Genomic DNA, 24704 nt, shown 5'->3' with positions numbered 1-24704 from the left:
GCATCTGAATTCAGCTCAGGTCATGATCTCATGGTTTGTGAGTTCTCTCTCTCTCTCTCTCTCTCAAGATAAATAAATAAACTTAAAAAGGGGATGGAGCACCTGGGTAACCTCAGTCAGTTAAGTGTCCAACTTTGGCTCAGGTCATGATCTCACTGTTCATGAGTTTGAGGCCCATGTCAGGCTCTATGCCGACAGCTCTGAGCCTGGAGCCTGCTTTGGATTCTGTGTCTCCCTCTCTCTCTGCCCCTCCTCCTCTCACATTGTCTCTCTCGAAAAAAAAATATTAAAAAAAATTTTTAATTAAAAAAATACACCAGGAATCAGGACATACATCATAACTCAAACAAAAGTTTCAGAAAACAGTATTTCTTTGTTTGCTGTTTATTCCATTTCATTAAAAATATGTTCACTGGGAGCCACTCAAATAGATTTCAAAACCTACTACGGATAAAGACTAGCAGTTTAAAGAACACTGTTCTAGGATCTAGGTCACAGCTGTGACCTGCAATGGAAGGAAGCACAGAACTGGATTCCTCACTGGAATCACAGAACCTCCCACTGGGTAGGTTTTGGGTACAAAACTGGGATCGTAGAGTTTATTTGTTCATCAATTATTCACGGATAGCTCTTGGACTCCTCATGTGTACTACCCAGTATTAAGTGTCAGTGGAAGAAAACAGGCCTCAAAAGCAAGAGGCCTGTATTCCAATCTTACCTCCATTTGCTGGTGATCTTGGTTAAGCCTGCTCAGTTATCAAAGACTCAGCTGTCTCCTTTTAGAATGCGAGTAATAATAGAGAAATCAATAAGCCAATGTGAGTAAAGGATTTAGCACACTGTTAGGCTCGTAGTAAGTACTTAATACAGGGGTTCTCAAGGTGTGATCCCCAGACCAGCAGCATCGCCATCCCCTGAGAACTTGTTAGAAATGCAGTTCTCGGATCTCATCCTAGATGGACTAAATTAGAAACCCCAGGAGTGGGACCCAGCGATCTGTTTTAACAAGTCTTCAAGGCGACTGAGGCACGCTCAAGTTTGAGAACCACAGGCTTACTACATGGTAACCATTGACAGTTAGTACCTGAGGCTGCAGAGAGGACCAGTGGGCAGATCTTAGGAGGGTTAGTAAACTAAAGCACTAAAGCCCCACCGGCCTGCAAAGCTAAAGGATGCCTTACTCCTGGCTCCTCCTCCCTCTACCCTCACACCTAGAGAGCTCGCTGATTGGTGAGATCCCTCTGGAGAGTCCCCACCCACCCAATTCGAGAGAGAGAAAACTGGAAGGGGCGGGACCGAGTGTAGGGAGAGCAGCGCACCTATTGGCTGGAGGCCATGCCGCAGAGGGGGGCGGAGCTGCGCGTGCGCACAGCAGAGAGGCGCCCCTGACGGCGGTTGAAAAATGGCGACTGTTGCCGAGCTGAAGGCTGGTGAGTGCGCGTGGGACGTTTGCGGGTGGGAGGCGTCTGTCCTTCCTCCCGTGCAAAGGATGGAACGAAAGGAGCGCGCGCGAGACACAGAGTCAGCCTTTCCGGGGGGGGGGGGGGNCGGGTCCGGGCCCTGTGTAAGGGAAGCTGGTCGCACTGGGGCAGTTTGAAACGGGCTTTGAGCTGGAGCCGGAGCTGCGGGACCCGCAGGTGCCCGAGGAGTCTGCATTCCTGCACGTCGGGCCTCTGGCGCATTTGTGAGACCGCTCTCGGGCCGAGGCTTTGGGGCACTCCTTTCCTTTGGGACTGCATGATTACGGTACCCACAGCCGTCATTGGGGTTACGTACAGTCCCAAACCCTTGGTTAATTATCACTGAATCCTTAAAACAATCCGCTCTCCATTGGGAAACACTGGAGGTAGGAAGTTTCCTTGCTTGGCCATTAAGATCCGAGTCCGTGAAGCTGGCAACATTTTTGTTCACCGTTGGCTTTGACGCGAATGTCCAAATGATAGTAATTATAAGTAACAGAGCCTTAAGTGTCAGGCACTGCCCGGCCCCACTATTGCGTAATAGATTCTGTGTAACAACCTTATGTCCATTTTATAGACTGGGAAATAGAGGCGCCGCGAGGTGAAATAGCTCGCCCAAAGTAACTTCGCTAGAAAGAGGCCCAGTGTGAGAACGTAGATCAGCCGCACCTGAACTCCAGGTCTTAATCCCTGGGTGATCCTGCTACCCAGTTAATTAAACCAGTTGAGTTTTCAGGGAACTTGGGATCCAAAGCAGTAATTCTTAAAGATGTGGCAGGGAGGGGTTGAATCTCTTTGAGAATAGGATGCAGGAAGCATGGACAGGAATGTGTATTTGGGCGCTGGGCTGGTGGAACAGTCCTAAAAAAGCCTTGCATTTATCAGCTCTAACGGACTTCACGTGAATAAGATCTCACTCCCCGCAGGGAATATATAACACATGTGATACTGCATCAGCTTCAGAGGATTTTTTTTTTAAAGATTCTTTAAATTTTATTTGTTTTGAGAGAGACGGGGAGAGAAACAGAATCCCAAGCATGCTCCACACTGCCACCTGGGAGCCTGATGGGGGGCTGGAACTCACACAGATCATGACCTGAGCTAAAATCAAGCCCCAGCTTCAGAGGATTCAAAGATCCTTCGCGGAGGGGGCAGAAAGGGGCGGGGCGCCTGGGTGGTCTCGTTGGTTAAGCACCTCGCTCCTGATTAAGCTCAGGTCATGATTCTGCGGTTGTGAGTTGGAGCCCACATGGGATTTGGGGGGGGTCTCTCTCTCTCTCTCTCTCTCTCTCTCTCTCTCTCTGCCTGCTCCTCCCCTGCTCACTCTGGCTCTCAAAAATAAATAAACTTCTTTAAGCAAAAAAAGGTAAAGATACTTTGGGATATTAATGCAAGTTAAGAACCTCTTTCTGAGGAAGTTGTTACAGGGTAGTGTTGTAAACACGATAATAGGAAGGGCAAAATGATACGGAACCCCAAAAGAAGATGTAACTCTGGGGGTTAGGAGTGTCCCGCACAGATCTAGGGAGCCCTGTGTGTTTTTTCTGCATTGTCCAGTTCTGAATTTGCTTTGTGTCCACGAGAAACTTCCTGACGGTGTCTCCCGAGCAATTGTCCTACGTTGTATGGACTTTTACCCTTTTGAAGCCTCACGTTTTCCCACCTCCCTTGTTTCCGCCTCCCAAGGTAGAACTCATCCTGTTGGAGCGGGCGCCCCTGGGGGCACCTGAGGCGGGAGCTGGCGGCCTAGTCTTCCCAACTCCAGCTTCATTAATTCGCATTTCTCTGTTGACTTTGAGGCTGTGCTGTGTGCAGATACAGTCACTGGGACAGGATCATGGGCAGCGGAAACTCTCCATCAAACTCCAAAGATGGAGTTAACGGGGCTGTGGATGACCCTGAGACTGATAAGGCTGGGCCCTCCCTTTCTGGGCCTGTTACACAGTCTGATTGCGTGATAACTACTGGCACGCCTGCCGAATAGGTTGAAGGGATGGTTTAAAAACAAGGAGCAAGAAAGGTTAAAATTTAGCCTACATGGTACCTCTGTAATGGAATCAGATGACCCAGGTTTTTGCTGTTGTCTATTAAAGTTTAAAGGAATTTTATGTTTATAATCACATGGATAAGCTCTTTGGGCTCCGTTGATGAATTTTCTTTATTTTGATGTACTTATTTGGTGCCTTTGGTAGGGCACAGTACAGTATTAAACTATGTTTATTACACCAGTATTATATGACACTGTATTATAATGCTCCCAGGTAGAGTTTTTGAGCTCTTACTATGTTCTAGACACTGTAGGTGAGATGTGTTCATTGTCTGCGTTACTTAGCCTTTAGGGATAGTGTGAAAGAAGGTTCCAGATCACTGCAAGGAATGATGCCAGTTCAGCCCAATGCCCTTCAGTATCAATACTAATATTTATAGTTAAATCTCATTATCATAACTGGTACTGCAGTACGACTCTTGCTCATCAAGAAGTTGGATTACAGTTAACATATATATGCCTAATTCCTTAAGATGCCAGTGATAGAGCCAGGTGCTAGATTTCTAACTAGGCTTATAATTTCAGAATCCTGCTGTTTTTTAGGAAATTAACTTGTAAGTGTCTTACAAAAACAAACACCCGCCACCCCAAAACACCTTTTTGTCCTAAATGGGATATTGAAGGTTTTTATCAAAAGACAACATATTCCTTCCTTTTATGTCTTTAGTCACCTTTCTAGACCAGAGATTTTTAGTGACACAAAGAACCTGTCTGCAGTGCTAAACACTCTTGAAAACATACGAGGCAGTAGGGTTAATTTCAGGCCCCAGTAAGCTAAGCGTAATTCTGTGCTACCCTTTCCTCCCTCACTAAAGATGCGTGTCAGACTGTAGCTTCTGACAGTGATGATGTTGGAAAGATAAACTTGAACTTGCTTAAATATATTAAAATAGCAAATTGCAACTTGAGAACTTTATATATTTATCACAAACATGACTTGTGGTAGCTAATTGGATAACTTCCATTTGGCACACTGTTTAGATGAAAACAATGGCTATTAGGCCATTTTCTAGTTACACGTTTTTCTTCAGAGTATGCCTAAGCCTTGAGCCGTGCCTGGCCTGTGCAGTCTGTGGAGTGTGTGACTCTTGATCTCAAGACTTTGAATGAGTTTGAGCTCCGTGTTGGATGTAGAGATTACTTAAAAAATAAAAAATCTTTTAAAAAAGGACCAAATTTATTCTATAATTGAAACCTAATATTTTGTGTTTAACAGTTTTAAAGGACACCTTGGAGAAAAGAGGAGTATTAGGGCATTTAAAAGCAAGGATCCGAGCTGAAGTTTTCAATGCCCTGAATGATGAAAGTGAGCCCCGACCGCCACTGTCTCATGAAAACCTTCTAATTAATGAATTAATTCGGGAGTATTTGGAATTCAACAAATATAAGTATACGGCATCTGTCCTCATATCAGGTAAGAGGCTATTGTTACTTAGGTGAAACAGAATCTGCTTTTTCCCTTCCCTCACTTCTCAGAAAATGTTTAGGCTGGAAATTGACTTCCGTTAGCACACAGTGTCATCCGAGTGACAGGGACATACACGTCTCATGGGTTCTTTCCATAGCTTGGATAAGCTCCTGGGGTTTACTGCATTGTAGGGGAGAATGAATAACTAAACACTAGGTGCATACTTTGAAAATTCATCTGTAATTTCTGATGCTGAGAATAAGCAGTTGTTTACGTTTTGTTTGCTGCGAGCTTTTTTCTGTATATATGCTTTAAAAATACAGTTTTGATGTACTTTTTTTTATTAAAAATAAACACTAGAGACAAAACTTTAAAATATTGCTACTATTATAGGTTACGGATATATGCAAATGTGTGTAAAAGCATGGTATTTAAAAAGAATTAGGAAGGTAAACTCCAGTGAGAAAACTCGGAGAAGTGGTATTGAGGGGGAGGAGATGGACAGTTAGAGACATTTGTCTGTTAAATTTTATTTCTGAAGAAAGTAAAGAACTGGAAGGTATGCACGGTAGTCAAGACAGACTTTCCTCTGCACTGGGGAAGAAATGGAATTGGAAGGGTGGCACGTGTATCATTTGATTGCCTGCCTTAAGGCTCACTCTGTGCTTTAAGACTGTCTCATCCTTCATCAAAGAAAAGAGGTCATGAAGTAGATTTTTTTTTTAATTTATTACTATTTTTTTAATGTTTTTATTCTGAGAGCGAGAGCGCGAGCGTGAGCAGGGGAGGGTCAGAGAGAGAGGGAGACATAGAATCCGAAGCAGGCTCCAGGCTCTGAGCTGTCAGGACAGAGCCCGACCCAGGGCTTGAACCCACAAACCGTGAGATCATGACCTGAGCCGAAGTCAGACGCTTGACTGACTGAGCCACCTACGCGTCCCTGTGAAGTAGATTTTAGAAGAGAGAATGAATTCTTTGAGATGCTGGAACATTGATTTAATAGCTCTTTTATTGATACTCTAGATGTCTTATTTAATGTTAAGCATATACCTTAACTGAATAAAGACCAGGATTTTTAGTGGCCTAAGGATCTTCAGTATCAGTACCCACTTTGCTCAGTCTGTTACAGATGGCTCCATATACCATTAGTATTCAGAGAAGAAGAAACTGATGAAAATACAACGAATGAGGTCTTAGATTGGGTTTCCCTAAAATGAAATGTAGTAACCATCATATTAAGTGTCAAGTCAAGTTTCATATTCAGTGTCTTGGCTTTTTTAAAAAACGGAGGTATAATTAACAGGACAATATACCTCGTTGAGTGTACACCTCTATGAATTTTACCAAACGCATACCGTTGTGTAACTACCACCACAGTTATAGTCACAATGGAGAATATTGTTATTGCCTCAAAAAAGTCCCTGTGCCCTGTTGTAGTCCACTTTTTTGTCTACCCCCACCCCTAGCAGGCACTGATCGGTTGTTTTCTGTACCTGTCATTTGCCTTTTCCAGAATGTCATATAAATGAACCCATCAGGAAGTAGCCTTGTGAGTCCACTTCCTTTCACTTAGCATAATGCATTTGAGATTCAGCTGTGTTGTATTTCTCCCCTGAGCAGCATTCCTTTGTATGTCTGTGCCGATCTCATCCATTATCACCAGTGGTTTCTAGTTTTGGGCGGTTATCAAGCTGCCATAAACATTCTCGCACAAGTTTCTATGTGAACGTAAGCTTTCATTTCTCTTGAGTCAAGAGCTAAGGGTAGGATTGAGAGGTTGTGTGTGGTGCGTACATGCTCACCTTTGTAAGAAACGGCTCAACCCTTTTCCAAAGTGGCTGTACCATTTTGCCTCTCCTACCAGCAAAGCAGTGGCTGAGAGTATCCAGTTAGCCTGTGTCCTTGCCAGCATTTCAGATTTGGGTTAATTTTACTTCTAGAATTATTGCTCCCAGATGGATATTGTTACTATTCTGTGTTTAATTTATAAGCCTCTTCCAAAAAAGACTTCTGAAGTCCCGTATGAGAAATAGTATGGTCCCAGGCAAAAATGGAGGGATTTGAAAAATGAATTTATGTTAAACTCTATTACGTTATGCATGTAACAAAACAAATATTTTTAAAACCATAAATTCGCATACTGTTGGGTCTGCCTTGGTATGTGCCATCGTCAGTCTTCCAAAATTTGGAAGTCTGTATACCTGGTAAGTGGTTCTTATCAAAATCATATGTGCTTTTTAGATGAATAAGGACTCCTGGTTTTTCCTCCAGAATCCGGTCAGCCTGTAGTTCCATTGGACAGACAGTTTCTCATCCGGGAACTAAATGCATTTGAAGAATCAAAAGATAACACAATGTAAGACCTTTTTTTTTCCCTCCTATAATTTATTTTTTATAATATATATACAAGTTAGTACGTGGTGCAACAATGATTTCAGGAGTAGATTCCTTAAGCCCCTTGCCCATTAAGCCCACCTTCCTCCCACAAGCCTTCAGCAACCCTCTGTTTGTTCTCTGTATTAAGAGTCTCTTATGTTTTGTCCCCCTCCCTGTTTTTCTATTATTTTTGCTTCCCTTCCCTTATGTTCATCTCTTTTGTATGTTAAAGTTGTCATATGAGTGAAGTTACATGATATTTGTCTTTCTCTAATTTCACTTAGCATAATACCCTCTAGTTCCATCCACAAATTTGCAAATGGCAAGATTTCATTCTTTTTGATTGTTGAGTAATATTCCATCGTATACGTACCACATCTTTATCCATTCATCCATCAATGGACATTTAGGCTATGTCCATACTTTGGCTATTGTTGATAGCACTGCTATAAACATGGGGGTGCATGTGCCCCTTCGAAACAGCACATCTGTATCCCTTGGATAAATACCTAGTAGTGCAGTTGCTGGGTTATAGGGTAGTTCAATTTTTAACTTTTTGAGGAACCTCCATACTGGTTTCCAGAGTGGCTGCACCAGTTTGCATTCCCACCAGCAGTGCAAAAGAGATCCTCTCTCTCTGCATCCTTGCCAACATCTGTTGTTGCCTGAGTTGTTTATGTTAGCCATTCTGACAGGTGTGAGGTGATATCTCATTGTAGTTTTGATTTGTATTTCCCTGATGAGGAGTGATGTTGAGCATTTTTTTATGTGTCTGTTGGCCATCTGGATGTCCTCTTTGGAGAAGTGTCTATTCATGTCTTTTGCCCATGTCTTTGCTGGATGATTTGTTTTTTGGGTGTTGAGTTTGATAAGTTCTTTATAGATTTTGGATACTAACCCTTTCTCTGATATGTTGTTTGCAAATATCTGCTCCCATTCTGTCAGTTGCCTTTTAGTTTCACTGATTGTTTCCTTCACTGTGCAGAAGCTTTTTATTTAATGAGGTCCCAATAGTTCATTTTTGCTTTGGTTTCCCTTATGTCTGGAGACGTGTTGAGTAAGAAGTTGCTGCGGCCAAGGTCAAAGAGGTTTTTGCCTGCTTTCTCTTCTGGCATTTTGATGGCTTCCTGTCTTATGCTTAGGTCTCTCATCCATTTTGAGTTTATTTTTGTGTCTGGTGTAAGAAAGTGGTCCAGGTTCAATTCTCTGCATGTCCCTGTCCAGTCTTCCCAGCACCACCAGCTGAAGAGACGGTCTTATTCCACTGGATATTCTTTCCTGCTTTGTCAAAGATGAGTTGGCCACACGTTTCTGAGTTCTCTATTCTGTTCCATGGATCTGAGTGTCTGTTTTTGTGCCGAGAACATTTTTTAATAATATTTTTTAAAATAAAAACTTAAAAATACATTTTTAGATAGTATTGTATTGGAGTCATAATCACATAGTGGTGGTTTGATTTCATCTTAATTCAGTAGGTATTTATTTGGTTCGGGTGTGTGTCTAACACTGCACCAAGTGCGAGGTGTGTAGCCATAAACAGGATAAGACGTCTGCTCTCTGGAGTGGAATTCCCGTGGTTTCAGAGAACTGAGCAACCGTCCTGCTATGGCTCACTCTTGGCTTCTTGATGCATCCCCGCCCCCCTTTTTTTTTTGTTCCCTCTGAGGCTTTGTTTTATCACTTGTTTCCTTACATTGAACTCTTCCTCCCGATTATTTCCTTCACTTCAACCTAATAATATACTCGGATCCCCCTAAAACCCAGACAACTCGTTTTCACCACTGTACTCAGTGAAAACTAGCCGTCTGTTTTCATTTTGTTACTGTGTCTCTTTTGCTCTCTCTGCATGTTAAATTCTCCCATCAGCGGTTATACTGGAGCTGTGCTCTTGAAAGGAAGGGTGACCACTTTCTAGTAGTTTGTTGGTTCTTTTCCTACTTCAGCGTTGCTTAAACTTTTTCTAGAGAATCCCTTAGTGGCATTAAAAAAAAAAAAAGTCCCTAGGAGGCCAGGGGACTTGCCTCAAAGGATCCTTTCCCTTAGCAAGAAATACCTTTGAAGTCTTAGGTTTTCTCTTTCTAAACCTTTATCGAATTTTTTTCCTTCTACTTCATGGTATGATTGTTCTACCGTAAAAATGTTAAAATGACTTACCAGTTAAATTGAACTCTCCCACAAGCCTGTGTATGGTGAGTGCCCCAGGGTCACATGCCGCCTTTATCCTGCGCTCGGTCCCAAGGCCCCAGCACCAGAGCAGCTCTGTGCTGTGTACTTCCAGTATGAGAAGCTCCGTTTTCCTGGAGTTTCTGTGGCATTTTGTAATACTGACTTTTCTCCCTCAAAACCCCTGTTGTCATTTGTCTTTTATGATCCTTTACTATGTAGGTTTTTCTTTTCCTAACAGTGTTCTCAGTTTCTTCACAGGCTCCCCTAAGCTTCCTTCAAATTGTGACCACTCGAGTTTTGTCCTTAACAAAACCACATTTTGTCCCCCGGCCGCTCTTTCCAGTTTGCACGGCTTTGATGATGCCTCCCTGCTGGTGACTGGGCTTGAAATCTAACCCGCGCCCTGAATTGTGGGCCCACGTTTCTGCTGGCTTCTCAAACTCCGTGTGTCCGACAGTGAAATCTGTTGTTTTCATCTCCTTAACCCCCCCTTATAGGCGTCTCGTGTAGCATTTGGGGCTTCGACTCAGAGTCCCTGACGTTTGTGGCTCCGCTTCCTTCCTGCACCGCTCACTTTGCAGGTTCACCTCCCCCGCCCGCTCCCACCTCCCGCCCTGCGTCCTGCGTTGTTGGGAAGCCTCCATCAGTTCCCTCTGTCTCCAGTCACTTTCTTTTCCAACTTAACGCTTCAAACTGCCAACACTTTGCTTTTTAAAAGACACCGCTTTGTTTAAAAACACTTGCATGGTGAAGTTCTCAGATTTTAAAAAGTAACATGGATTGTAAAATTCAAATTTTCTCACCCACAAAAGTAACACACGCTTACAGAAGTAAGTGTATGAGGTGATGGATATGTTACTTAATTCGCTGAGGGGAATTCCCTTGCAGTGTGTGTGTATGTGAGTGTCCCGTTTCCACACTATACGGTTTAAATACTGTACAATTCTGTTTCTCAGTTACGACTCTGTAGAGCCGGGTGAAGCACCCCCAGCACTCTAGCTACATGTGCCTGTGTGAGTGTAGAGTAGCTCTCCACAGACACATTCATCTTTTTCAGGGAAACTTAAGAATTTTCACACAAAGTAGGATAAAGTCTAAAATAGCCTTATGTTAGGTCAGGCCATGCCACCAAATGAATTTGTTCCAAATTTATGAAGAAAACTAGTTTTCAGAGTTTCTGTGTTTTAACATTGCGAATACAGTATTATAAGGCTGATCTTGAAAAAAATTCTCCGTTTTTCACTTGTATTAAAAAAAAAACCTTAATATCCATGAATTTGTGGATTAAATGTGCTAGCTGTATATTTTCTAATAACATTTAAGGATATCTGAATCTTAAAATTTTAAATCTTAAAACTTTACCAATGTTAATTGAAGAGCAAAAGTATTTAAATTTAAAAATCTTCTTGAGCCATTTAGCTCTTTGGGACCCATTGGTTTAAAAATGAACAAAAAGACCTGTTTCATATTCCTGGATCATAAGATCTATTCCTTTCACAAGGGTTGAGGCATCTTATAAAACAGCTCATTTAGTCCACAGTAGCCCTGGGAGGTAAGGACTGCACTTACCCTCATTTACAGAGGAAGGAACGTTTCTGAGGAGCGGACATTAAGAATCTTGTTGAGGTCAAGTGGTGAAGCCAGGATTTGAACCCAGGCAGCCTGGCTCTGGAGACATATGACCTAATTTAGCAAGGATTTATCCATCCAGTGTTTACTGAATACCTGTTGTGTGTCGGACAGTGCTGGGTACTGCGAGGTTTTACGCTGCACTTTAAAGTTGAAAAGCTGAATTCCTGTGTATTGTTTGACCTTGTATTTCAGTTTAGATGATGTTTAAGTTGGTAACACGAGTTCTCTGGATTTTTAAATTGTCTTTCGAGTTAAATGGTACTCTTAAATTTGAAAAAGCATGAATAGTTTGCGAATTGGATAATAACCCTGCACCTTCTTTAAGTACAGAGAATTATCTGGCCGTTTTGGGGGGCAGAGGCTGCCTTACAGAGTAGAGGTTTTGGGGTGCCTGGATGAGTGCCCACCTCTTGAGTTCGGCTCAGGTTGTGATCTCACGGTCCAGTGGAGCCGCAAGTCGGGCCCTGTGCTGAGTGTGGAACCTGCATGGGATGCTCTCTCCCTCTGCCCCTCCTGGTTTGTGGGTGCATGCTCGCTCCCTCGCTCTGAAAATAAACATAAAGAATAGAGATTTGTTTTAAGCTCGTCCTGTATCTGCTATTTTAATCGATTTTGGTTTTCTTCCTGCTGTAGACCTCTTTTATATGGCATTTTAGCTCATTTCTTGCATGGAGCTAAGGAGGATCTCCAAAGTCCGTCTCTGAGAGGCTCTTCACTGCGGCCTCCAAACCCACATCTTGGCAGACATCCTAGCGGAAGAAGGCAAAGGGGTATGAGTTTCCTGAAGTGTATCATTTTGCTGTCAGCAAGTATATCTTCTTAAATATTTTTCTCTCCAGAATAGTTTTTCTTGAGCTTTTGAGTCATAATTTAATTGCACTTATACCTAATACAGTTTTAGTCTGTGAACTTATCATCCTTTAAAAAATGCGTTTTGGGGGGCGCCTGGGTGGCTTAGTCGGTTAAGCGTCCGACTTTCGCTTAGGTCATGATCTCGCAGTTCGTGGGTTCGAGCCCCGCGTCAGGCTCTGTGCTGACTGCCGGCTCAGAGCCTGGAGCCTGTTTCAGTCTGTGACTCCCTCTCTCTCTGACCCTCCCCTGCTCACGCTGTCTCTCTCTCTCTCCTAGAAATAAATAAAACATTAAAAAAAAAAATTAAAAAAAAAAATGCGTTTTGGAAGGAGGGTCTTGAGGGGAATGACTGGACAGAAAGAATTCTTCAATATTATTTCTTTACAGAAGTTTGGGAAAACCTGATTTTCACATAGATTTGTACTCTTTGGAGTGGCTTAGATTGTTGGTCTACTGAACANCCCGGTTTTAGAGTGAAGAATGATACAGATAGAGAAGCCATAGGTTTCTGTGTCCTTTGCATTTTTAGAATATTGTTTAAGGAGGACTGGCAGTTACCTATATGTAACAGATTGTTAGCAGAATAGCCTCGGTTTCTTTCAGAGCGTTTGCTCTCAAAATGAGCTTTCTGTTGTTTGGCTCACATCAGCAATAGGCTCTCAATTTCATAATCTGAATGGAGTGGTTTATCAGCTGCTTTCCAGCTTTGGTAGAGTTGACCTCTTTCTAAGAAGGGCAGTCAAGGGTGGGGGTGGCTCAGGCAGCAGATGGACAGAACAGCTGTAGCTCTAGAATGTGGACAGAAGCTGGTAGGGAACACCTAAAACACAGATCGCCCATGGAAGTTTCTGTAAGCGGCTGTGGGCAGTGCTAGTCATGCCGAGTACTCGCTGTGTCTCCCGCGATCTGGAAGGGAGGTGTTGGTGAGGCAAGTCGACCTCCCAAGGAGGGGATTGCTGGTTTCCTGAGGAGCGCCCATCTCATCTGAGAGCGCCCAGCCGAGCCGACGGGCCGTTGAAAAGGAAATCATTGCCGCCTCCTCACTTTACACTTGGGAAAACCGAGACTGTGAGGGTAGGTGACTCGCTCACCATTTTTAGCCACATCAGCACGTCCGACTGCCGTTTGCCTCCATGTTTCAGGGCTTTTGAGCAACTGTCAGTAGTGCCTCCCGCTCAGCAAGTACTTAGACCAAAACACGTGCACGAGCACATCTCGAAACAGTCAAATAATGTGGTGTAAAATTTGCTTTAGCCTCTTCCCTCGTGTCTCTCTCCTCGTGTCTCTTCTTCCACAGGGGAGGCCCCTGTTCGCAGGTGGGACTCACTTCCTGTGTGTTTCAGTGTCTGCGTGTCAGCCCGTAGTTTGCTTCTCGTCACTTGTCCTGTCGGCACGTGAGACCGACGCGGACCTCATTCTTAGCCTCGTGTAGTCGCTCGTGGCCTTGCTGACCGCCCCTTACTCATGCGCCTCTGTGGTGTTAGTTGCTGGCGTTCACCGTACTGCAGCATAGAGTTTCTTCTTTGCCCGCACGGGTATTTGTGTTGTGTGGGTGCCCAGAATTCCGTTGCTGGTTCAGAGCAGGGACATGCTAAAAAGTGGGGAAGATACTGTCCGACTCCCCGCCAAAAAGGCCTTGCCAGCTCCCGCGCCTACAGGTGATATGACGATGGCAGTTGCTCTGTGTAATCGCCACCGGGGTGATGGACACACAGACACCGCTCAGCAGCAAACCACGACGTGGGTAGTTTCTCCCAGAAGGAGAAATAATCTCCTGAGAAATAACTTTCCTGCCTTGTATGCTTTTTATTTCTATTTTTTTCAAGCGTACACTGTGCTCATCTCAAGGGCCCTCCTTCATCCCCATCACCGATTTCCCCCGCCCCCGCCCCCCCCCAATCTCCCCTCTGGTGACTGACAGTGTGCGCTCTCTAGTTAAGAGTCTCTTTCTTGGTTTGCCTCTTTTTTTTTTCTCTTTGCTCATGTGTTTTGTTTTTTAAATTCCACATAGGAGTGAAATCATATGTTATTTGTCTTCTCTGACTGACTTCACTTAGCATAATGCTCTCCAGTTCCATCCACGTGCTTGCCCCGCTCTTAAGCTTTTTTTTTTTTAATGTTGATATTTGAGAGAGACAGAACATGAACAGAGGAGAGGCAGAGAGAGAGAGAGACACAGAATCGGAAACAGGCTCCAGGCTCTGAGCTTGACGCACAGAGCCCGACGTGGGGATTGAACTGTGAGCTCATAACCTGGGCCCAGCTGACTGAGCCACCCAGGCCCCCCATCTCATTCATGCCTAATGACTAATAACAAAGTTACAAGTAACAGTATTTCTTAACTGAGTTCTGTTCTTTTTGAGATGTGGGTCACAGAATAGCTAGTGGTAGCTTCACACCTGGGAGGTAAGAGCGCTGGGGAGTGGAAGGGAGAGGGATGGAGGGCTGGGGAGTGAAAGAGAGAGAGAGGGAGGGAGGAGAGTGCATTAGTTACTTTGGGGCCTTCAGAAACTCCAATTCAAGCCATAAGCCTCTGGGTGCCCATCTGTGGAAAACTCAGAAATGAGGATCGCCGCTGAACTAATAGAAGAGCAGTGATTTTGCAAATTATTTTTCTTGACCAGCAAACATTTTCTTGGGAACAGTGCACTCTTTTCGCAATGATCTGTGAGGAATTATCAGCCCAAAATTGCATTTTGTCCTTGTCGCACACGAGCATTCTGTTTACTTCTGGATTCTAGCTCGCCGTTTGATGAAAATGTGTTTGGTTTGACATTGAAAAGGTTATGAAGATATTATAGTAATTCTTCTTCAGATGACAATACCTGATCTCCACAGAAGCCCATCCACCTGAAATAGAAAACGTGAACATGAAATTCTCTTCTATTTGGACACATGCCTGAAGCAGGCCAGCGTGAAAGCACTTCTCTCGGAGAGCTCTCAGTTGCTGAAGACTCACAGGGTGGGTGCGGACACACTCCCCTTTGGAATGGTAACCAGCCCATTAGTGCCGCTGGTATTAGCGCTTCAGATATTGGAGGCAGAGTAGTTCTCGCTGCAGACAAAACCCAGCTGCGCTGTGACAGCAGAAATGATTAGCGCAGCTTTACTGCACACCTGGGAAGGACATGCAGGCCGTACTTCGTTTCTTTACAGTGCTTTTCCAGAAAACCTCAACTGGGTGTGGTCTCCATTTTGTTCTGTCCAGCAAAGCTGCCTAAAACGAGGGTGGTCGTCATCTGTAACCCAGGCCTGGGGTCTCCGTCTTTCGTGAGTGACCAGCTGCCGTGGGCTCATGGCACTCGGCGTACAGCCAGCCTGCCTTCAGAATTAGGGTCCCGGGGCACCTGAGCGGCTCCATCGGTTAAGCATCCGGTGCTTGGTTTCCGCTCAGGTCATGATCTCATCGTTTGTGGGTTCGAGCCCCACGTCAGGCTCTTTGCTGACAGCTCAGAGCCTGGAGCCTGCTTCTGATTCTGTGTGTGTGTCTCTCTCTCTGCCGCTCCCCTGCTCGTGCTCATTCTCTCTCTCTCTCTCTCTCTGTCTCTCACACACACACACAAGTAAACAAAAATTAAAATAAATATTAAAGAAAAAAGATCCAGTATGTGCTTGTGGTGCTAAAATGCAGATTTCTAACAACTGCCTAAATTGGTATTCTTTCTCTCCTGTCATCAAAATTGTCTTAAAAATGGCTTTTTCCATTGTAAAAAGTGTCTGAGGAATATTTTCAGTTTTTCACAATCACTCAGAATTTAGTCTTTGCATTGCATTGGTGTTGCATTTCTTTTGCTCTAGAACACTTCTGCCCTCCACCCCTTTGCCCCCATGACAAAATTGAGCAGAAGTGATGAGGGCTCCTTCTGTTGCCAGAGCACAGGGGGTGGTCACTGGGGCTCTGGGGTCTTCTGAACCCTCACAGAGCTTTGTTGTGATTTTGACTGGAGAACATTTTCTAGTTTCTTGGATACTTGGCTGATTCGGGTAGGAAGATGGAAACTGCTAGTTTTTTTCTGGCCACACGAGGGTGCTGTTGAGAGACCCTTCTGTTTGAAGAAAGATTTGTTTCTTAGTTGAAGAACATTGGCACCCTTCAGCATGCTCACGGAGGACTGTGCTTGCGAATCCCATTCCTTACATAGGGCGTAAGAGGAGTCTGTACCTACTGCTTATTTGCGGGTTCACTCTGGGCTGCTCGCATTCCACGCTGGAGAGAGTCTTTAGTACCAACCGTTTCTGCTTTCCTCAGTAATGTTGTAAAAATGGTGACTTCCTTTCTTTGTCCCGAGCCACCTGAAGAACTCCTACAATATCAGGCGTCCCTGGGTGGCACAGTTAAGCTTCCGACTTCAGCTCAGGTCATGATCTTGTGATCCACAGGTTCAAGGCCTGCATCGGGCTCTGTGCTGACAACTGGGAGCCTGGAGCTGCTTCGGATTCTGTGTCTCCCTCTCTCTGCTCCTCTCTCCCTCCCACTCTCCCGCCCCCCAAAATAAACATTTGAAATCTATTTTTAAAAAAAGAACTCCTACAATATTCAATATATAATATCTCAGAATACATGTAGTATGTGTGCACACTGCTTATTTTGACTTGGGATAAGTACTGACCTTTATTTCTGTGAATTTCAGATGACCACCTAAGAAAGGAGAAGGGGACTGTTACTAATAATGAAGATCATCTTGTTTCTCAAGCAGCGAAGAGATGACATTTCCATCCGGGGCATCTTTTGTCTCAAAATTGTGTGTATTAGGTAGCATATTTATTCTCCCACCATTACTGAAATACATCGCTGATATTTGTACTTTGTAGAAATTCGAGTTTGTGCGAAACATTTAGCGCTTCCTGTTTTTCTACTTTTGTGAATAAAAGCTGACTCTGTCTTCTAGCTACTTGGATTTGACTTGAAAGAAAAAAACATTGTTTTTAGAAGGTGTGATAACGTTTTTTTAAATTTGGGAGAACTGAAGGGATTTTTTAGTACACTGTATATTCTTAAAAAAAAATTCAGGTCTTTATAGCCATATGCTCTGCTCTTTAACAAAATTACATTAATGAAATTTCCTTCAGGCTGGAATTATGTGGATTTGTAGAAAAATGGATTCATGTTCTAAGGAAACATTTAAAAGAATACTAAAGCCAGAGAAAACTAATTCCTGTAAACTGTGTTTTTTTCCCCCTATGTTTAGTGATTTTTCAGATAACCATTTATAATTAGGTTTAAATATCTGAATTACTATCTAAATTTGAACTTTTAAACTAGGTAACAATGTAGCTTTTCTTTCCTTGGATCATTTTGGCTTCTACTGGAAGATTTAATTAAAAGGTAGAGGGGGAAATAATTCTTTTAATTTTTCTGTAAGTGAAACAAAGAGTTTATTATATAAAGAATGTGGAGTAAGCATGAAGAGACAGGCTTTAGGAGAAACACCAGAAATCGCTTTTTAAGCGACAGCCTCGTGTAACCTCGGTGTGGCCTCACTTCCCGAAGGAGAGGAGCTGCCTGGGGGCCCCCGGGCCGGCTCGGGCTCTCGCGGTCTCCTGGACGTCCGTTTTTGTTCTTGGGATGAAAATGTTGCGAAGAGCTCTTAGTGTGCTCTCTCTAAAATGCCATTTTGCTATTTATTAAGACGTTTTTATGACGCGGGACCCCCAGACTGGTGCCCGACCACACCTGCTCCGCAGTCAGCAGGGGAATGCGGGCCGCCACTCACGGACAGCGCTCGGCTTACACACCCCTGCGGGGAGCGTGGGCCCGGCCGGAGCTGCGCCAGTGTCGTCTCCAAGGAGCTGATGTGGTGCTGCCTTCGGAAGCTATTGACACTTCGGAGTTTCTGTGTGGCGGTCAGTGTTCAGTCCTTACACGTTACCGAGAACTTCTGCCCGAGCACAGAAAGTTGTTAAGGAAGCCCCCTGGAGCGCTGCTGTACAGGCGAGGGGACTTGGCGCAGCCCTCTTGACCAGCCAGAATGACAGAGAGAGAGAGAAGTGCTATCAGGGCTCATTTCCAGTTTTAAATGAAATCTGTAGTATCTGGTAACAATACAGATTCCATTGTATTGGGTGTGGGGGTATAAATATCTGAATTCTTCTCAGAGGGCTTGGTTCACACCCAAGGACGTTGCAGTGGACGCCAGCTTTCCCTCAGGAATTAGAATCATGCGGGACTAGATTAAGAAAAAATGCTGGAGTTCATCATCTCAGAGACTGATACAAAATCATCGCAACAGAATTAGCTAAACAGTTGTCACGTGTAGTCCGTGGTGCTTTTGTCTGCCTGGTCCTGTCGTTTGTTTGCACCGAGGCCACTTTGATACTTGGGATGTATCATTTAATAAAAAACACTGAAGCAACTCATCTTTGTGCAAAGGCTATTCCTGTGACTATCGGGACATCAAGAGGTGGACACGGGAGGGTTGGGAGGGGTGGTTGGAGCCGCTCCCAGGCCTCTTGCAGGGTCGCCAGCAGGCGGGGTGGAGCTGTTCCCGGGGTGTGTGCACTTCCCGGCCGCACTTACTCTTCTTCAGGGGCTGGTGGTGTCCGGTGCTGGCTGGGGACAGTGTTGTAACCAGGGGGGTGAGGGGCACTTAGGGGTTTGAAAGAACCTAGTACTCTATTTTTATATTTGGAAAAAGTTAAAACCACCTCTTTTCAAAAAACTATGAGATTTTATTTTTTTAAATAGTTTGTCAAGTTGGTTTCCATATAACACCCAGTACTCGTCCCCACAAGTGCCCTCCCGCATGCCCATCACCCCCTTCCCCTCCCCCACTCCCATCAGCCCTGAGTTCTCAGCATTCAAGAGTCTCTCATGGTTTGCCTCCCTCCCTCTCTCCAACTATTTCCCCCCTTCTTCTCCCCCATGGTCCTCCGTTAAGTTCCTCCTAATCCTCCTATACGTGCAAACATATGGTATCTGTCCTTCTCTGCCTGACTTATTTCGCTCAGCATAACACCCTCAAGGTCCATCCATGTTGCTACACATGGCCAGATGTCATTCTTTCTCATTGCCATGTAGGATTCCATGGTATAGATAAACCACATCTTCTTGATCCATTCATCTGTTGATGGACACTTAGGCTCTTTCCATGTTTTAGCTATTGTGGAGAGTGCTGCTATGAACATTGGGGTACATGTGCTCCTATGCATCAGCACTCCTGTATCCCTTGGGTAAATTCCTAGCAGTGCTAGTGCTGGGTCATAGGGGAGTTCTATTGCTAAGTTTTTGACGAACCTCCACACTTTTCCAGAGGGGCTGCACCAGTTTATATTCTCCCTAACAGTGGAGGAGGGTGCCCGTTTCCNGGCCATACATTTGTGGGTCCAAATCTGAGTTCTCTATTCTATTCCATTGGTCTATGTGTCTGTAAAAAACTATGAGATTTTTATGATTTCCACAAAGGAACTTAGGTTGAGAAAAATCTGCTCTAGAAATTTTTATACTCAGGATATTTGAACTGTGTCAGTAAATTTATAAGCCAGTAGTTGAAAAGGGTGCGTGGGCGGAGGCAGTAAAAACAACAACAACAAATGGAAAAAACAAAGAAAGAAAAGACAGATGTAAACACAGAGGACCCACCGAGCTGTTGTCCTGTAACTCATAAACTAAATCAGTTCCTCGCTGCTGGTGGTTTTCATGCGTTGTTAGAGGTTCTCTTCCAGAAATACAGCGAAGTTTTAGGAGAAAACTTGGATTTACACAAAAATAGGATGGGAATTGGGACTGAAGAGAGACTTAGGAAAAGCGGAAACCTAAAATTTGGGCAGTTAAAAAACCAAGCAGGAACAGAAGTGGTGTTTGAAGATGATAAATTTAGCTTCGCATATATGTTTGCACAGGGTAAACTAATAGCTTTATAATTATGTGCAAGAACGTATTTGTATATGACTCACATGCCTGTGTGATTATATAAAATTTGATGTGTTCTTTTAACATAAAGCCAAGTGTACACAAAGGATTAACATTTGTGAGAATATGCCTTTAAAGGCATTTAGGACAGTCCTTCCCAGCCACTTGGGTATTTGATTTTTGTAACAACCGTTCTGCAAGGATTGTGTGGTCTTCTTTAATTTTTTTTTTTTTTTTAAGTAAAGGTCAAGTAAAGCTACCTCTGAAAAAAGCAGAGCTTATTTCTTGAATATAACATACAGAGAGTTTCCATACACCGCATATCCACCCACANCAACCCCCCCCTTCGGAGTGGCACATCTGTTCCAATCGATGGACCCACCCTGACCACATTCTCACTCCAAGTCCATAGTTCACATTAGGGTTCGTTTTCAGTGCTGTTCATTCTCTGGGTTTGAACAAATGTATAATGACGTGCATCCACCGTTATAGTATCATACACAGTATTTTCACGGCCCTAAACGTCCTGTGTTCTGCCCATTCATCCCCTCCCCCCTGCCTCCCTGTTAAAAGGACAGACTGTCTTCTAGTGCTGCCTTCCCAGAATGTCATATAGTTGGAGCCCTACAGCGTTTGGTCTTTTCAGACTGGTTTCTTTTCACTTAGTTATATCCACCTACAATTTCCTCCATGTCTTTTCATGCCTGGAGAGTTTGTTTGGTTTTAGCACCAACTAATATTGCATCAGCTCCGTGTACCACGGTTTGTCCATTCACCTCCTGAATAGCCTCTCGGTTGCTTCCAAGTTTTGACAATTCCGAATAAAGTTGCTGTAAACCAAGTGCAGGCTTTAGTATGGACGTAAACTTTCAAGTCCTTTGGGTAAGTCCTAAGGAGTAAGATGTGCTGGGTCCTATGTTAAGAACATGTCTGGTTTTGTCACATGAAACGATGCTCAGCATCCCTCCTCATCAGGGAAATACAAATCAAAACCACACTGAGATACCACCTCACGCCAGTCAGAGTGGCTAAAATGAGCAAATCAGAGAACTCTAGATGCTGGCGAGGATGTGGAGAAACGGGCACCCTCCTACACTGTTGGTGGGAATGTAAACTGGTACAGCCCCTCTGGAAAACAGTGTGGAGGTTCCTCAGGAAACTAACAATAGAACTCCCGTATGACCCAGCAATAGCACTGCTAGGAATTTACCCAAGGGATACAGAAATGCTGATGCATAGGAGCACATGTACCCCAATGTTCATAGCAGCACTCTCCACAATAGCTAAAACATGGAAAGAGCCTAAGTGTCCATCAACAGATGAATGGATCAAGAAGATGTGGTTTATCTATACCATGGAATACTACATGGCAATGAGAAACAATGAAATCTGGCCATGTGTAGCAACATGGATGGACCTTGAGGGTGTTATGCTGAGCGAAATAAGTCAGGCAGAGAAGGACAAATATCATATGTTTGCACGTATAGGAGGATTAGGAGGAACTTGACGGAGGAACAAGGGGGAGAAGAAGGGCAGAAATGGTGGGGGAAAGGGAGAGAGGCAAACCATGAGAGACTCTTGAATGCTGACAAAAACTGAGGACTGATGGATGTGGGGGGGAGGGGGGATGGGCATGGAGGAGGACACTTGTGGGGATGAGCACTGAGTGTTATGTGGAAACTAATTTGACAATAAACTATTTGTAAAAAAAAAAAAAAAGAACATGTCTGGTTTTGTAAGACACTGTGAAACTCCTTCTGAGAATTTTAGGACCCTTCCTGATAGAGGATCTGCAGGTACAAGGCACCACGGTTGGAAATGGATGAAGAAAAGAGCATTGCAAGTCACCGTGCCGTGCGCACGGTCTTGTCCTGGGTGAGTGTGGAGCCATCGTGAATGACACAGAAGTGCCTTTGTGCAAGAGAGATGGAGCCGAGCCAGGCCTGCGGCCAGCAGTGACATCCCTTCATTCGCACGAAGGCACCGTCCTGTGCGATTCGTGGGCTGGAGACCTTGAGTGCTGATCATCCTTTTGCATAATTAGATCGTGGAGCACGCGCAGGAGTGTGCCATGCTCGGATCCAATCTTTGATGTCACTAAAAACTGGAGGGAATCACATTTTGGAGCTTTTTGAAGCCAGTAGCAAATGCAAAGCTCTTTGTTTTTTTTTTGTTTTGTTTTTTTTTAATGTTTTTTTTTTATTTATTTCTAAGAGAGAGAGACAGCGTGAGCAGGGGAGGGTCAGAGAGAGAGGGAGTCACAGACTGAAACAGGCTCCAGGCTCTGAGCTGGCAGTCAGCACAGAGCCCGACGCGGGGCTCGAACCCACGAACCGCGAGATCATGACCTAAGCGAAAGTCGGACGCTTAACCGACTAAGCCACCCAGGCGCCCCATGCAAAGCTCTTTGATAAAAAGGAAGAGACTCAGAAATTTCCCCTCTGCCATCTTGTTTCGTGAGTTCATGGAAACCCCCATTACACAGCCCCTCACAGGAAAGACAAGCCAAGGAAACTTACTGGATAGCTCTCAAAGAGTAGACTGTTTTAACAGTATCTTCCCCCTTGTTCCTAAAATCACTGGCTTTTTGAGCCATGAGAAATAAAACAGGCATTTGCTTTAATTATTGTAACGATGCACTTTTGAAGATTCAAACATCTGAGCTTCAGTGTTGAACACATATTTAACGAATGACTGTGATGTGCCACGTACTGTCCCTGAGGACTCATAGAACATACCCGAAAGGTATGACATGCTTTATATAAGGCCTTCCCATGTGTTGTCCTATTTAACAACCCAGTAAGGTAGTTGAGGCAAAGGTTCTGTTCTTCTGTGCTCCTCCCTGAGAAAACACAGGCTCACTTCAGGACTATCCCACGGCTTCCGTCTGGTGCTTAGCAGATCATCTGTTAACCTCACACTTCCCATCTGCCTGACATGGGCTCTCTCAGACATGCAGAGCTGGAATTCCTGCCCCGGCACTAACTAGCTCTGCCACCTTGGCTTGTCACTTAATTCACCAACCTAGTTTGTCAACGGCAAATTGGGAAAAAAAAATTTTAAGTACCTACTTCATAGGGTTATGATAAGGAAGAGGAGAGACAATGCAATAAAATTCAGTGTTTGTCATAAAGCCTCCATTTATTAATAATTATAATGATTCCCTTTTAAGTTTTTTTAAATCCTTATTTATTTTTGAGAGAGAGAGAGTGCAAGTCGGGGAGGAACACAGAGGGAGGCACAGAATCCGAAGCGGGCTCCAGGCCCTGAGATGTCAGCACAGAGCCCAATGTGGGCCTCTACCGGGCTCGAACCCACAAACCACAAACCACAAACCGAGAGATCAAACCTGAGCCGAGGTTGGAAGCTCAACCGACTGAGCCATCCAGGCGCCCCTATAATGACTCTCTTTTAAAATTTACCAACAAGTCCTTTAAAAGAAACAGGCGCAACCCCTCTGAAAGTACCAGGGTTAGTGCCTCCGGTAAAAATGCCAGCTCTGAGCGGCCAGCAGGTCAGATTCCCCGGCCCGCGGAGGTGGGGGGCGGGGGGGTCGTTCTCTCCAGGACCAGAAGGGGGTGGGCCGCTTCCCTTTTCCCCTCCATTTCCCTCCACACAACACAGAGTCTGTACCCCTCCATTCCTTTTACCGTGTATTTAAAGACACGTGGGGAAGCAGCGTAGCCATCATTTCCCGAGGATCTTTACCTGAACTTCCCAATCCGCCCGCTGTTCTGGGTTCTGCTTTAGGTCAATGGAGTGTTGGCGGGAAGGGGGGAAACAGGAGAGCCTGAGGAAGTGACCAAGAGGGTCTGGGAGGCTCTGGGCAGCCGGACGCCAAAGGAGGGACCGGCCCGCCCTCACCATCACCCCCAAGGCCTGTGGTTTCACGTGAGCGGGAATAACAGCTAACAGAGCTGCACAGCATGTCCATTTCACACGGATCATCTCAAGGACTGTTTGTCAACAGACCGGACGCAACTGCTGCTCTGCCCATCTCACAGGTAGGGGCACTGAGGCACGGGGCAGTTAAAGGAATGGCTCCTTGTGCAACAGCTAGAAAGTGGCGCTGGCCACTAGCCTCGGAGACCCGTCTTTAAGCCTCCAGGCCAAGTCAGAAAATCTTCCTGGAAGTGAATCATGGCAACGGTAGGCTCCAGTCCCATTGAGAGCCTGGGCAAATCTCCTCACTGCTCCGGGACCTCAGTTTTCTCACCTGCAAAATGGGGGTAACCATGCAAGCCTTTCCTCCACCACCCCCCCCCGCCCCCTATCTGATCTGGTTACCAAGGGAGGGGCTGCGGACCCAGACGGGGGCGTGTGGAAGCACAGACTGGCCAGGGTCTTCCCACCTCCCCTGCCCCTCTGGCTGGGCGTAGCTGGGGCCCACGTGGGCCCGGGGTCTCCCCCTTCCCGCGCGGCGTAGTCGCAACACCGGGCGGCAGGGCGCCCTCCCCGCAGCCGCCGGACCGGGAGGCCGCTCCGCACCATATTTAGGCAGATGNCCACCCTGGCTTCCTTTTATGCCCTGTGTGCGTGCGGGCGACAGAGAGAGCCGGGGAGAGAGCCAGCGACAGAGATCTGGAGCCCGAGACACAGGGCCAGAGACAGCGGGAGACGTATGAGAAAGTGAGAGACAGAGACAGTGATGGACAGAGTGACAGACATGCACAGTGACCGCAAGACAGGAAAAAAGTGATGGAGACACACTGTCAGAAGTATGGGAGAGAGACGAAGAGACTGACAGACTCGGGGAGAGGAGGGGAGGGAGAGGCCCTCAGAGAGAGGGGAGCAGGGGTGAAGTTCTTGGGCAGGGGAGTAACCCTTGGGAGCTTGCAGGCCAGGGTCGCACCCACTTTCTCTCTGGATCCCGACCCACACCTTGCAAATTACATAAATATACCCCTCCCCAAC

General features: G+C 45.2%; 1 protein-coding gene across 3 annotated transcripts; it reads left to right on the top strand.

Moving 5' to 3' along the window:
• The first annotated feature begins 1383 nt into the window (after positions 1–1383).
• On the top strand, positions 1384–18298 carry CEP20 (centrosomal protein 20). Of its 3 annotated transcripts, XR_013337353.1 has the most exons (6): positions 1384–1430; positions 4724–4921; positions 7187–7271; positions 11723–11859; positions 14780–14903; positions 16573–16745. XR_013337353.1 is itself a non-coding variant. In XM_077773307.1 (5 exons), exons 1-5 carry the CDS (start codon positions 1403–1405, stop codon positions 16647–16649), a joined length of 525 nt encoding a protein of 174 aa, XP_077629433.1. In that variant the 5' UTR covers positions 1384–1402; the 3' UTR covers positions 16650–18298. The 3 variants fall into 3 exon arrangements, 2 of the variants coding, with proteins under 2 accessions (XP_077629433.1, XP_077629434.1); XM_077773307.1 differs by lacking the exon at positions 14780–14903 and having other exon boundaries at positions 16573–18298; XM_077773308.1 differs by lacking the exons at positions 11723–11859; positions 14780–14903.
• Positions 18299–24704: the final 6406 nt, after the last annotated feature.

The sequence above is a fragment of the Crocuta crocuta genome, unplaced genomic scaffold (genome assembly GCF_008692635.1).
Source record: "Crocuta crocuta isolate KB4526 unplaced genomic scaffold, BGI_CrCroc_1.0 scaffold16, whole genome shotgun sequence".
NCBI lineage: Eukaryota > Metazoa > Chordata > Mammalia > Carnivora > Hyaenidae > Crocuta > Crocuta crocuta.
The sequence above is the reverse complement of the archived record's forward strand: the minus strand, read 5'-3'. Positions and strand labels throughout refer to the sequence as shown.

Coding starts and splice junctions, on each gene's coding strand:
- CEP20 (XM_077773307.1), top strand. CDS start 1,403: ATGGCGACTGTTGCCGAGCTGAAGGCTG. Junction 1,431..4,723: donor TGTTGCCGAGCTGAAGGCTG/GTGAGTGCGCGT, acceptor TGTGTTTAACAG/TTTTAAAGGACACCTTGGAG. Junction 11,860..16,572: donor TAGCGGAAGAAGGCAAAGGG/GTATGAGTTTCC, acceptor TGTGAATTTCAG/ATGACCACCTAAGAAAGGAG.